This window comes from Sander vitreus, unplaced genomic scaffold, assembly GCF_031162955.1.
Source record: "Sander vitreus isolate 19-12246 unplaced genomic scaffold, sanVit1 ctg453_0, whole genome shotgun sequence".
Lineage (NCBI taxonomy): Eukaryota > Metazoa > Chordata > Actinopteri > Perciformes > Percidae > Sander > Sander vitreus.
This window is the reverse complement of record NW_027595563.1, coordinates 19,305-34,473: the sequence shown is the minus strand read 5'-3', so window position 1 is coordinate 34,473 and position 15,169 is coordinate 19,305. Positions and strand designations below refer to the sequence as shown.

Sequence of the window (15,169 nt, the reverse complement as noted above, 5' to 3'; positions counted from 1 at the left end):
TTTCCATATTTCTATTCGTGTTTTTTTTTTTATCTTATGCTGTTTTAATGCAAAGCACATTGGGTTTACGTGTAATAAAAGGTGCTAACTTTGAAAAGAATCCTGTTTTGCACGGCTACATGTAAACGGGGATATTAGTGGGATACTCCCTTTCATTAGCCGTATACATCTTAGTCGGCATATCGTCTTTTTCGAAATGACGGCAAACCAGAATATCATGTGCATGTAAACGTGGTCAGTGCGTCACTAGGTTTTCCCAATGATCCTGAACGTACCATCAAGTCCCAAATGGGAAGTTCTCTGTTCTTCGCCGCACAGTTTCACTCAGCTGCTCTGCTGCTGACTGGCTCGATTATTTTACTCAAACTTTTCATGTTTTTAATTCTTCCAGCAAACAGAAAACCCCAGTTTTAATGTTTTGGTAATGTATTATCGTCTGTTTCTGCTCGCCGCTGTGCTGCCGAGTTGTTTCGGTATGTAAGAAGTTCATATCGTCATTTTAAATACAACGGTAGTCTTTAACAGGCTAATATAAATGTGTGTAGTACATTTACTCAAACTGTGTACACATGTGAGGTACAGTACTCAATTTGAGTCTGTTGGTTGGACAAAACAAACACATTTGTCACTTTTTTTTTACAAACCAAACAATGAATTAATGTCATTTAAAATGCTAGTTTAGTCTTTAAAAGGCTGCACGTGAATGTACGCCGTACGTTGCCATTGTAGCCGACATTGTACGGGTAATATAAATGGGTAGCAATCAGTGGTAGGCCTACTTTTACTCAAATTATGTACAAATGAAATGTGGGGTAGGGCTACTTGATTTGAGTCTGTTGGTTGGACAAAACAGACTATTTTCTCACTATTTTTGTGAGATAAATGCTAGTTTGTGTTAAATAGGCTGCACGTGAATTTAAAAAGGCATGCCTCATTGAAAAATGGTTAGAAATCACATGTGGAATGTCACTAAGTACATTTACTCAAGTGTGTTAAGGTACTTATGTACTTGACTTTGTTGGTTGGACAAAACAAACTCATTTCTCACTATTTTTTACAAACCAAATAATTATTAAATTCCATCCATCCATCCATCTTCATCCGCTTATCCGGGGTCGGGTCGCGGGGGTAGCAGCTCCAGCAGGGGACCCCAAACTTCCCTTTCCCGGGCCACATTAACCAGCTCCATTCAATTGATTAATGGAATTTTTATTAAAATAAATGACAATAATCATTAGTTAACAGTTCATATTAGGGCTGCAAGTAACGGTTATTTTCATTGTCGATTATTTTCTGGATGAATGGAGTTGTTTTGGTCTCTAAAATGGTGAAAAATGTGGATCAGTGTTTCCCAAAAGCCCAACGTAGCTAGTCCTCAGATGTCTTGTTTTCTCCACAACTCAAAGATATTCAGATTTACTGTTAGAGAGGAGAGAAGAAACTGGAAAATGTTCACATTTAACAATATTAAATGTTAAATATCAGAGACATTTTTGACTCGAAAGGACTCAAACCGATTAATCGATTATTAAAATAGTTTGCGATTAAAGCTATAGTGCGTCGTTTCTGCCGCCCCCATGAGGAATTTTAAGTGATGACAACAAAAGTGTCGGTGCGGCCGCATGATACAAGCCTTCGTGATCTCGCACCACCGCCCTCCATTTGGCAACGGCTTGAATGTAACGGACGTTCATTAATATCAAAAAGTTACGCACTAAAGCTTTAAGCAAATAGGTGACATCTAATGGATTTATCCATTCGTCTTTGCAGCTATAGTTCAAAATAAGCTCCAGCTCAACCTTACTTAACTTAACTTACCATTAATTAGGGCTGCGCAGTACAAGGAAAACATCTAACTGTGATTATTTTGACTGATGTTGCGATATAATTCACAATATTGGAGGGAAATTATCATTTTTGTATCACTGTTCTCATTTTCAAAATGAAAATGATTATAGTGTGAATTCTGCGAGGATCTGTACCAAACAAAGATGTTTTCTTTAGTCTGTTGGGACGTGTCTGCAGCACCACAATACTTGCAGCCCTATTTTTAAAATAAACTTTATTCCTTAATTGTCACATACACACAGTACAATGTAGTGAAATTTATATTACTGGATTTAACCCATCCTAAGTACTAGGAGCGGTGGACAGCTATACGTAGAGCGTCCGGGGAGCAACTTGAGGTTCAGTGTCTTGCTCAGGGACACTTGGCATGACGTGGGGCCGAAGAAGCCTGGGATTGATATGCCAACCTTGTGGTTATAGGGCGACCATTCTACTTCCACAAGCCACAAGCCACCCCGCAATCATTTCCATCATTATACTTGCATACTTTTACTGAAGGAACGTTTTCTGCAGATCACAGAGAACTATACTTAAAGGCGTTTCCTCTGATTGGAAATAAACCTTGCTATCAGTGACGTGTGAAATCACCCGCCGAGTTATTGCGACATACCAAAGGTTTTGCAAGGACAGATTCAAACACTAAAACACTCCGAAAGCACTTTGTGTTTGCGTCACACTTTAATGACTCCGCTGATATCACAGGGATTCCAATATGATCAAGCGGATAAAAACTGTGCGTGTGTTTACATTTCAAGTAGTTTAACTAAGTAGCTACATTTACTTAAGCACTGTACTCTTAGTTGACTAACACATAATCCAGGGTTTCCTCCAGAAAAGTTGTTTACCCCGCTGGAAAGTGTCTTCAGGGCAAGCATGAATGTGTCATGGTAGGAGTTGCGAAATTGCAATTCCACACAGATTCCAAAGGGCTGCACATTAACTCAGTGCTAAAAGCTAACTGGTGATTTGATAATATGACTAGTTCTTATTTTACAACCGAGCCGTCCCACTGTAACTGAAACTGACAACATCTTTAAAAATACATTAATGAAATTGGCCAGAGATTTAGGCCTGGTGGGGGCCAATTAAGGCCCGATGGGCCACCGGTGTACCTGGTGCTCCTCAAAAGAGTGTCCTTTATCCTTTTTAGATGTAAGTAAACTGCTTAGTCTTGACCTGAAGTGTTGGGCCATGCGTTTGTGTAACGGTTGTTTGGGTCCCCCAACACACATGTCTGTGCATTTACTCACTGCATTGGACAGCATACCAGACTGCTTTTCTTGTGTTTGGATCCAGTTTTTAGGGTGGATCAGTATCTGTCTTTGTGTGTTCTTAGGTTTAGAAAACACCAGGATGTAATGTTTGTTAAAAAATCTCCCTGATCAGAAGATGTTAACAAAATGTAGCCTAACCAGCTAAACAGTGGAATTTTGTATGGCCTTTAAAGCATTCCTAGAAAACGGTCTTCCATGGAAAGAAGCCGGCTGGTGTTTCTCAGGAGTGTGGATGCCGTTAGGTGGTGCCTTCCATTGTCATTAGCCAAAGAAATGGCTGAATCACTGTTGATACAATTTCATTCATAGTGTCAAATCATACCAGCAGTTAAGACCCGACAAGTCCCGCCCGAACAAGCATTTGGTGCGACGGCGCGAAGAAAAAACTTGTTAACATGCAGAAACCTCAGACAGAACCTGGCTCTTGGTGGGGCGGCCTTCTGCCTCGACCAGTTGGGTTTTATCGGCACTTCCTTTTTAGAGCTAGACGATACTGGAAAAAAATCTAACATCACGATACTTTTGACTAGGGTTGGGTATCGTTTGGGCTTTTTCCAGTACCGGTGCTAAAAACGATACTTTTAAAACGTTGCCGGTGGCTAAACCAATACTTAAAAAATATGTATATATTTAAAAAGGAGCACAAAAAGACAGTTGGCGCACATGCAGCGATGCTTCTGTTGCCTCTAACGTCCGTTTCAGAGCATCAGAGGGCAGCGTTGGCATTTCAGTAGCACCGAAATCCACGTTACTATTCGGTCCGGTAGATACCAGCCGTATTAGCACCAGGTTACGGTACCCAACCCTACTTTTGACCAAATACAATGATATCGATATTGCAGCGATATTGTAGGGTTGACTATTTGTGCTTTCATAAAATGTTAACACAATGAGAGTTTTGGTAAATGATCACCAATAATGTGGATATAATGACTAAGTGGGTAAAGGCAAATAATGAAACGGCTAGAACAGTCTGGTAAGTTCAGAAAATGACATCACTTTACTGTGATGCAGCCTGTAAAACCAGGAAACGGCAACAATTGTGTCACATCACGATATTACAATATCCAAAAATGTAAGACTATATCTGGCCTCATATATCGATGTCAGTATAATATTGATATATTGCCCAGCCCTACTTCCTTTTCACATTTTCACCCCAGTTTGGAGTTGTTCATGTCTGTTCAGTGTGCAGACTTGTTCATACATGCGTGCACCATGGTGCCAGGGTGAATCCTATCACACAAACAGTTAAACACGCTTCCACACCTCTGTCAGGAAAGTCCAACTGCGTAGGTGTTACGTAATGTGGAGTTGAAGTGCGTAGATGTGAAGATGTACAGAAAGATAGCATAACCACATAAGCAATAACTTAATACTAATAGCATTGTGCAGCCTAAAATGCTATTATGATGCAAGATACATTTCAAGTATGTGTGTGCTTCATTTTGTTAAATGAATTTTGTCTTTGTAGAGGACCACCTCAAATGAAGTTGTCTTTGAGTTGTGACCGGTTCAACCAAAGAGTCTTTTAATTTAAATAACCAATCGGTCCCAAAACGTCCCAGTTAGAGAGGAAATGCCCTGCACACATTCTTTGTAAATCTTTACGACCATGCCCCGAAAGAACCAAGCAGGCCGGCCTTGTTGCACGATCCAAATTGTCTTCAAAACTTGCCATTTTCAACGTGTAGCTCGCTAGTTAGAAGGCTGCTGTTTCTCGAAATGAAGGGAATTTGAGAATGGCAACACACAGACAGCAGGACGGGAGGGGCAAAGCCTGAAATGCGGCTTTATCCAGGAAATGTACTTCCGTTGTTGAGACTAGGGCTGTCCCAAACGATTCATTTTTTCGATTAGTCGACTAATCTAATGATACATTTTTCAATTAGCAATTATTCTCCCGTTGCTCAATTATTAACAATTTACACAAAACAAATTTCAGAAAGGTTCAAATCTCTATTAAGATTGTTTAACACCGCACTGTTGAAGTAAAATGAATGTGTAGTAGAAACTGAAGCCAGATGTAGGCTATCAATCAAAAATAAAGTCACTTTCAGGAGGAATACAAAATAAAAACTTCAAGTAAACAGAGCAGGTGCAAAAACAGTAGCCTGTATTTGGTGGTGGTAGTAGTAGTAGTAGTAGTAGTAGTAGTAGGTAAAATAATGAATAAGCTCTTGTTTAACATCCAAGCTCTTCTCCCTTTTAATCTTATAGTAAAAAAAAGTGCAATTTTAGCAACATATGAAATCAGATGTATCAAATAAATCCAACAATAAAACAAATTAACATTTCAAGTCACTTCCAGGGGGAATACACAGCTAAAAAACCTAAGAATAAAAACACTAAGTGCAATTCTTTTTAAATGCGTGGGCTGTTATAACTGATGTTATAAAGAACTCGTGAGGTATCTGGAACAATCTGGCCTGGTTGCACACGTCTTATCGAAGACAGTGCTACAGATGGGCGAGACGCGTGCCAACTGCATTTTGCAAAGTCTACAGACTACCACGTTGTTGTTGCTGTGGGCAAAAAGGTTTTTCTCCAGTTTAATGGCAGGAATATAGCCTGTAGGCATGTGTGTTTAGGCTCTTGGTCAAAAGGGTCACGGAGAGGAGAAGGAGATGTTGGAGTCTAACCAGAGATTCTGCCCGGACTGGTGGGCATGAAGCAACCCCCGCATCCTTGGTGACGCAGAGGGGAGGATGGCGCCCGGAGAGAGAGAAATTGAGACTGAACTTTGTAACGGGGCTCGTTTGACTCGGGATGCGTCGGAAACCTCAGTTTCGTGAGCCCGCATGCGCATTTGTAAACTTATAACACTGTTTACTGAAGGTGTTGACTTTATTCGAATCGTCTCAGTATTTTATTTCAGTCCACTAGCTGAGTGATCATCAATGAATACGCTTAAGAGGGATGGTTTAGAGCAGGGATCTTCACCCCTAGGGGGTCCTCAGACTCACTGCTGGGGAGCCTCCAAAATTATTGTTAATTTTTGAAAGTTTTTAACATGATTCCAACATATTATTGGCAAACGTGAATCCCCACCGCTGATAGGCTTACTGGCCAATGGGTAATGTAGTCACTAAGGTAGCCATCCACAGATACAGTTCATCCCAAAGGATTGACTGTTCCACATGTGTGTTTAACATTGAAACATGATTTATAAAATCATGCCAACAATTATTAGGCTTATTTGAATAGCTCAGTATTGTGCAAAAAAAGGTATCTATGAACGCTTTAGGCTGCCCCAAAGGTTATTGTAGGACCAGATTAATATGCAACTTCATTTTATACAATGTACAGTATGTAGGAAGGGGGTTCCTGATCCGTCTCTCTTTCAGTTAAGGGGTCCTTGGCTTAAAAAAACGTTGAAGACCCCTGGTTTAGAGTGTAAGATAATTGGAATCAAAATCTGAGGCCTGAGTGCCTGAGGTTCCAGAACAAGAAAAATCCTTCTTCAGTAGCCGTGTTGTTTTTACGCATTTACGTAATTGATTACGTCGACAACGTCGACGATTCGTCCCAGCCCTAATTGTGACAATTTTTTATGCAAGGCTAGATATTGGAAACAGCCCCCCTCTATAACACAATAACCCAGTGTGTAAAGTATGTCTTGAACTTCTCTATCTCTGTGTCTCCCCAGGAGAATCCTCGGTGGATGATGCAGCGGAGATGGTCCTGGCCTTTGCTGGCGGCGCTGTCCTTCTGCCGTGCAACTTCAGCCTCCCCGCCAGCGGCGACTTCCCGACACTGGAGTGGTCCAAGCAAGGCCTGCATCCCAACGTTGTCTTCTTGTACCGGGATGCCTGCGAGGTTCACGAGGAGAAGCATCCGGCCTTCTGGTACAGGACGAGCCTCATCGCAAAAGAGCTGAAGAACGGAAACTTCTCGTTAAGGATCGCCAACGTGCGGCTGTCCGATGCAGGGACGTACCGATGCAAGAGGCTGTGGAGCGACGGCCCCCGCGACGTTACAGCGGTGGAGCTTGTTGTGGGTACGTCCAGTCACGTTTATTCATCTGGGGATGAAAAACCGTCATCTGAAAAGTAACCAAAGCTGTCAGACAAATGTAGTGGAGTAAAAAGTACAATATTTACCTCCTGAGATGTAGAGACGTACAAGTAGAAAGTAGCAGAACATGGATATACTCAGGTAAAGTATTTCAAAATTGTACTTGAGTAAGAGTACCTTCCACCACTGAAAAGCACACTGTGTTAATTCTTATTAATTATATCAGGCTGATGTTCTTTGAGGACAACCCTGGTTGCATGTAAAATGGACCCATGACATTTTGTCCTCCTTAACTTTGGGAACTACCTTTTTCGTCACATTTTGGAACATTCTGTAGTTTAATTCAGATTCTGGTTCAATTTTAGATTTGTTAGATTGTTTCACTCATTTACTAAGAAAACAACCGCCTAACATCCTTTGGTCCCAGTGTCTCAAATGCTGTTTTTTTTTTTTTTTTTCTGTTTTTAAATCATTGTAATTTGAAATTCTTTCTGTTTTGGACTGTTGGTTTAGCTAAATCAAACGTCAAAAGTTTGAAGCTGTACCCTCGGGCTCTGGTGAATTGCGGCTTTCATTACATGTATTTACATTTTACAGATTAAACAATTTAATGAGTTCTTTCAAAAGCACTATCTAAAGATTATTAAATAATAAAAATGAAACCGTAGTGGCAAATGTATCATGTTTCCACTGGGCATCTTACCAAGAGCTGTGATTATGGGATCACAGTCATATTGAGTCATATTTGATTACCCGCAAGAACTCTCAGGTATGTTTGTTCATAGCTCTACTTTGATCTTTAAGTAAACTTGTCCTCCAGTAGTTCCTGAAACTATAAAAAAAAGCAAAGGCCAAAACTGACAAAAAAAGGTGTTACAGATTTACTATCCAACATGGCCGGGTGTGGTAGCTGTAATTAGTAATAGTGGCCTGCCTGTGTCCACGCACATGGTACTGCATGGGTGAAACTTCCTTGGAAAAACTCTCCGATGTTTGTTTTTAACTCCAGTTTAATCTTTGATTAAACGATAATTTGTCCTCAGTAGTTCCTGAAACTAAATAAAGCCAAGAGATTTAGAAGGGAGTGTCACAAACCAAGCCTGGCAATAACAACTGTTAGAGATTAATAACCATTCCAACATGGCTGTGCATGGTAGGTGTATATTATAATTATGAATGGTTGAAACGCCCTTGGAAGTTCTGCGTCAACACTTCAAATGTTTAAATGATGATTTAATGTCTCACAGAGCCAGAGAGAAATGGCTTTGATAAGTGTTGTCCCCATTAATATGTAATGAGCGTTTTGATGGAACATTCAAAGGTCACACGTTGTGGGCGCCCGGATGGCTCGGTTGGTGGAGCGGGAGCCCACATGCGGAGGTTTTGCTCCATGGTGTCCTGTCAAATAAAGGCCTAAGAATGCCCAAAAGATAATCTTCAAAAAAAGAAACAAAGGTCACACGTTGTGTAATTCCTGTTTTTTTATTTATTTTTATTTTTTTTTATTTTTTTTTTATAGTTTCCGTTTCTGAGCCAAAACTCTCGGTGATGTCAGCTGAGGGTGGAGGCAAGACTCTGGAGTGCGAGGCCAACTGCTGGCTGCCGGAGCCGCAGATCAACTTTCTGGATGAACAGGGAAAATACTTTAATGCCGAAGAACCCCAAAGAGTTGAAGATGCACATGAATGTTTCACTGTGACACGAAGAGTGACTCTCCAGGACGCTGCTGCCAACAGGTTCAAACTTCAAACTTAAATTCAGACTCTACAAAAGGACTGTTTGGTTCCACTTTCAAAACGTAACTAGTCTTTTCCTCACAGGGTCAGGGTCCTCACATGCAGAGTTCACCAGCCGGAGACCAACCAGACCAGGCAAACGGCGATTATCCTACCAGGTACGCTGCCGCTGGAAGTCTCTGTACGGCCGGATTGCCAAACACCGTGAGGGTTTATAATATTTTATAAAATATGTCAGAAAATTGACTTACGTCAGCGTCTTGTTTATTGTCCTTTCAGTTGACGGAGGGCGGTCCTGCTTTCTGACGGCTGCCATCGCTGTCGGAGTGACCGTTTTACTTCTCTTGGCTCCATTATGTGGGTTAGCCGTCTGTCTGTGGAAGAGATGTGGCAAATCTGGTAAGTACCGAACACTGAGACGGTACTGCATTTGGCCTACAGACTCACTCCTCAATTAGAAAAAAGTAGTAAAAGTGCAAATCTATTTTGCATGGAGTTTGACTAGTTGTGGAAGTGCCAGGTTTTAGTGTTTAAAACCACAAATCATTGAACGTTATTTGAGGTTAAGATAGGTACACTTTATTATCCCCTAGGGGGGCTGTGTGTGTGTGTGTGTGTGTGTGTGTGTGTGTGTGTGTGTGTGTGTGTGTGTGTGTGTGTGTGTGTGTGTGTGTGTGTGTGTGTGTGTGTGTGTGTGTGTGTGTGTGTGTGTGTGTGTGTGTGTGTGTGTGTGTGTGTGTGTGTGTGTGTGTGTCACGTCATAAGGACTATAAGCAGTTAAAGTTTGCAGCTGTCAGTTAACCTAACTGTTTAAGCTTATTGAAAATGCTAGTGGTTGGCCTGTTGGGTAGCTGAAAAGTCTGTGTGATCTATAAAATCAGTGTTGCTACAATCATCAGTGTTCCTTGAATTGCTTAATTAGCTCTTTTCCGGGGCATATACTACTCCCAGCTTTATTGTAGCTTTTGGGAAGGGTTATGTTTATGGTTATTGTATTCAGCAGACACTTTTGTCCAAAGTGACAAAATATGAATCTTACAACAGTTAAAATTAAGAGTAAACAGTTTTTAAAGTTGCTATGGCAATACAATATCAAATATCAATAATAAAAAATAATAAAAATACCATAAATATACAAATCATAACTCTAAGAATGAATGAATTATTTAAGGGTAAGATCAACAGATAAGTCTCGGGACCCCTCTTGAAGGATCCAAAACGATCACATGAACGCAAAACACGAGGCAACTCATATCATAGAATGCACGCATATTTTAAGAGGACCGTCTGCAGGGAATGTGTCTGACCAATCACGGTGGGTGTGGGCCGCCTGGGCCAAAAATGCCAGGGCCAATTTTTTTTGTCCCAGTCCAGCCCTGATGAACGTTACTGTGAACTCGTTCATTCTGGTGTCTGTGAACGGCACGCTCTCTCAGTTTAACTTCGTTCAATAGGGGGCCAGATTTCTATAGAGCCTTCCAGGCGAAATCCCGGCTAAAACGCACCGTAAACAGGCCTTAATATGTAGCGGAAAAAACACCCAATCTGGCAACACCAGCCACCAGTGTCGCACCGCCGCATGCGTCATCAAAACAAAAAGCAGCAAGGAGGCGTCGTATGATCATTTAAACTAGTTTTATGACAAGGACGGTGAGGATGGGAAAAATCCACCAAGTCACGTGAAATGACATCACATAGTACGCGAGGGTCACCGGAGGACCCGGAGCTCAACGCCAGGCCAATGCCAAAAACGTCAAATAAACTGAACGAAGGACAACACGAGATATCACACTCTCTCTGTAGTCTACCGTTAGCTAGCAACCATAAATGTAGGCTACTTTTAAAATGCCATATTTTCCCTCTGGGCTCACCAAAATGGACGTAAAATCATATTAACCATTCGCTGCACGTGATATTACATCTTTGATGTCATTTTTCAGTTTTTCAATAATCGGTTTAGGACTCGGAATCGTTTTAAAAGTACCTGTTCAGCATCGGAGTCTTAAAAATCCAAACGATACCCAGCCCTATACAGGTGTGCACAAAGTTTGCAACATTGGCTAACCTGGAGTTTTGTTTTAAACATCACCGCCAGTATTTCTTCCCCTGTCTCACTTCTTTTTTTGCGTTGTCACCGTGTTCCCAGATGTCAGAGATTAACTTGGTGAGTACAACACTTTTGTAACCGGTGGTTAAACCAGAGAGATATGATAAACCGGAATTGTCCTTTTAATAAAAGGTTAGTTTGGGTATTGACTAGGGCTGTGCAATAATTGAAACTTCAATGGCAATTACAATTTCATGGTGTTTTCACTGTTGATTCAAGTTTTTTTTTAATTTTTACTTCAATAAATGCAACATCTTTCCAAAAAAAAACAATGAGCAATCGTGTTAAATAATCGCAATTTCAATATTGAGGGTACAGTGAAAATTCATTAAACGTCTGATTTTACATGCCTGAGATAGCCAAAAAGGCTATTTTTTTTTTATTTTTTTTTAAACTGTAGTCCCCTGTCCTCGGTGTTAAAAAGGGCTTTTTAAAATACAAATAAATAAGAAAGAGACAACACGAGCAGAGCTTGACACAAAATGAGACGCAGCACAGAACCGGAATAGTCCTTCAATCAAAGTTTAAAGGTCCCATGGTATGAAGATTTCACTTTATGAGTTTTTTTAACATTAATATGAGGTCCCCCAGTGGCTAGAAATGGTGATAGGTGTAAACCGAGCCCTGGGTATCCTGCTCTGCCTTTGAGAAAATGTAAGCTCAGATGGGCCGATCTGGAATCTTCCCTTTATGACGTCATAAGGGGAAAGGTTACCTCCCCTTTCTCTGCTTTGCCCGCTCAGAGAATTTGGCCCCCCCATGAGAAAGAGAGAGACATCATGGCTTGCAAACGAGCAAAGTGGCAGTTGGTCAAGGATCACTAAGACCTATATAAAAGATGCTTCAGATACAGTGTTAGAGGACCACTAAGGCCTATATAAAAGAGACTTCAGATACAGTATTAGGGGACCACTAAGGCCTATATAAAAGAGACTTCAGATACAGTATTAGGGGACCACTAAGGTCTATATAAAGAGACTTCAGATACAGTATTAGGGGACCACTAAGGTCTATATAAAAGAGACTTCAGATACAGTATTAGGGGACCACTAAGGCCTATATAAAAGAGACTTCAGATACAGTATTAGGGGGACCACTAAGGTCTATATAAAAGAGACTTCAGATACAGTATTAGGGGGACCACTAAGGTCTATATAAAAGAGACTTCAGATACAGTATTAGGGGGACCACTAAGGTCTATATAAAAGAGACTTCAGATACAGTATTAGGGGACCACTAAGGTCTATATAAAAGAGACTTCAGATACAGTATTAGAGGACCACTAAGGTCTATATAAAAGAGACTTCAGATACAGTATTAGGGGACCACTAAGGTCTATATAAGAGATTTCAGATACAGTATTAGGGGACCACTAAGGTCTATATAAGAGATTTCAGATACAGTATTAGGGGACCACTAAGGTCTATAAAAGCATCCAAAGAGCACCATGTCATGGGACCTTTAATGTGCATATTAACGGTGCATTTTTTTCTTTTTTTGTATTCACACAGCAGAGGGACAAAAATTCCCAGTGAAAAGAAAGTCGTCGGACAAAAGCACAAGTGACAACTCTGAGAATCAATTGCTGCTGCTGCACCACGTCGTGGTAGAGAAGACCGACGGCACTGTTGAGAAGCTGATGATAGAGGACCTCAAGACGAAGCTTCGTGAGAAAGAAGATACAATCCGCCAGCTACAGAGCGAAAACAAATCCCATCTAAGTCCGGTTGTTTGCCAGCCCGACCAGCCGATGCTCCTCCACAGTCCCGCAGATTTCGCCGACGGCAGCCCTCCAGAATCTGTCCGTGTACCACAGAAAAAGACACCAAAGCCTGGCATTATGAGGCAGAACAGTGATCCGTCGCCCCACCCCCCGGTCTACAGGTTCCGTCGGAGGAACAGCAGCCCAGTTCTTTTGAACTCCTTGACCAGTTCTTCTGCAGTCAGCGCTTCGAAGATGAAGCTCTCCAGCATCGGCCGTTCGAAGAGTGAAACTTATGAACCGCCTCTTCCATTCACCATGCCTCAGCGCCGACATTCCTCGGTGTTTCCTCCGTTTAATAACTGCTTCAAACTCCTGGCAGAATTAACAGAAGAGCCATAATAATGCCGTCCTTGCACCAAAAAGCTTTAAAGTGATTCCAGTGTCGGCAGAACACAAAATTTGCAAACTTTCCCTTAAGTTACCAGCGAACGCTAGCGGTAGCTAGCTAGCTTGGCTACATTTTTCAAAACGAGTATAGTTGTAGTCTTTAAATCTGTGGCCCTGCAACATCCCCAGTCTTTACATATTATGACGGTCTTCAACGTTAGATGTGAGATTATTGTCTTTAGATGTGAGATGGTGTCAGACTTTAGTCTTTTCAAAGTCTGTTCTAAGTCTTCTAGTGTCTGGTAGGTATTAAGAGCACTAAGGCTGGATATTGTTCCAAAAAATGTGACATCTTTTTGCTGGCCAGGCAGAAACAAAGCTGACAACCTCACATGGATGCGGTGGAGATGGCCTCATACATACACGCAGCGGACCGCTGTGGACTTGTGTCTGTTGCACGGACACGCAAGGATTTCCAGAAAAGAGGCTGCATGTGTCTACGACAATGCACGGACCACCGGTACAAGTCGATACAAACATTACATAGTATACACTAACACAGTGTAACACCGATGACCTGCTGGTGTCCATTCAACCCACGCTGGACTCGTTCATAATGAATCAGCCGTCACTCTGTGAGGAGAGAATCCAGTCTGCAGTGGAGTTCAGACCCTTCACTGATAAACCAGAGATTGGCTTTATGGTCAAAGATAGTTTTTGTATGATTAACTTCAGTCTCTGCCAGAGACGCCTGCTTTTAAAAGTAATGAGTAAAGTAAAAAGTTACTTTCCATAGGGGGTAACTAAGTAAAGGATTACTTTTTTAAGGAGTAATGAGCAAACACTACTTTTTAAAAGTAACTTCCCCAACACTGCTCAATTCCAAGTGTCCCAGTGAGCTATTTCAGTGAGTCAGCATGCACAGTACCAGGGCCTCTCCTAAGTGGAATGCAGCCATCAGTAATGGGTTTGAATACACCTGTGTTTTTTCCTCCATGTCAACATGTCTGCCGTGAAAAAGTGCTATCGAATGTCGAGGCATTTTCTCTTACTCGATACTTTAGAGGCCATTCGGTCGGTGACTTAAAAGTATTGACTTTGGGCCCCAGGCCGAAAGAGCACAAAGCAGTTTATGATTCATAGAAAACGTAGAATAGAAGAGTCTTTATTGCAATTTTACTAGTACGAAATTGAATGCAGTCCTTTTTGTGAAAAACATCAGCAAAAGTGCAAAACAGGTGAATAATAAACATGAAAGAGCCTCTTAAAGTCACTATAAAAATATAAAAAGGAGGTAGGCTTTTGTTTAAAAAGTCAAAACAGAAGCATACCACACAAGTATCGAAATGCTCAACCCACAGAGAAATGCACACAGCATTTAGCTAAAATGACATGTAACCGCCCGTATTCAGAAACGGTCTTTAAACGAGCCATCACAACTTCCGTACGGTTGTGATGTCACAACTATACCATATACGAATGATATGGGGCCTTTTAAAAAAAGATTTTGCGTATTGTAATGTTTTACAATAAGATGTCTGGGGTTGTATGTAATTAAGTATTCTTAATGTAATTTCTGTACAAATTATGTAAATAGGAATTGTATTTTTGTACTTTTTAATCTGCCTTTTATATCCTCTACACTTATACAATAAAGCACTTTGTTGAATTTCAGTGCTCCCTTCATTCACACAATGCAAGGTTACACCTGATGACACACACAGTGCGCCCCCTGGTGGATCAGTTCTAACAATGCCAAACCTCTTTGTGCTATTGTGTTGTTGTAATGTTTACAGCTTGTGACGCACCAAAAGTTGCCAAAAAAATCTATGAATGCAAAGTCTTAGGGTTACTCTTTACTTGAAAGTATCTACATAAGAGTGAAATGACACTGTCATGAACGGGTCTTAAACATTATAAACAAGTCATACGTTTATGACATAACGCTTCTTTTAGTAAGTGTCATTCGGTTTTTGTCATAAGTTAGGGTTAGAATTAGGCTTAGGGTTCATCTGTCATGACAGTATTATGTAGATACCTTCAAGTAAAGTGTTACCGTCTTATGTTTAGGTATTTCCTTAAAGTACTTACAGAT

General features: G+C 41.0%; 2 protein-coding genes across 2 annotated transcripts; both read left to right on the top strand.

Annotated features, from left to right (window-relative positions):
- Window positions 1-292: 292 nt before the first annotated feature.
- Window positions 293-7,988, top strand: LOC144514113 (myelin-oligodendrocyte glycoprotein-like). The gene is made up of 2 exons (XM_078245306.1): window positions 293-473; window positions 6,772-7,988. Exons 1-2 carry the CDS (start codon window positions 425-427, stop codon window positions 7,176-7,178), a joined length of 456 nt encoding a protein of 151 aa, XP_078101432.1. The 5' UTR covers window positions 293-424; the 3' UTR covers window positions 7,179-7,988.
- Window positions 7,989-8,655: 667 nt separating this feature from the next.
- LOC144514112 (uncharacterized) lies at window positions 8,656-14,748 on the top strand. Its single transcript, XM_078245305.1, has 4 exons — window positions 8,656-8,875; window positions 8,960-9,033; window positions 9,155-9,274; window positions 12,494-14,748. The coding sequence occupies exons 1-4, from the start codon at window positions 8,688-8,690 to the stop codon at window positions 13,084-13,086; spliced, it is 975 nt and encodes a 324-aa protein (XP_078101431.1). The 5' UTR covers window positions 8,656-8,687; the 3' UTR covers window positions 13,087-14,748.
- Window positions 14,749-15,169: the final 421 nt, after the last annotated feature.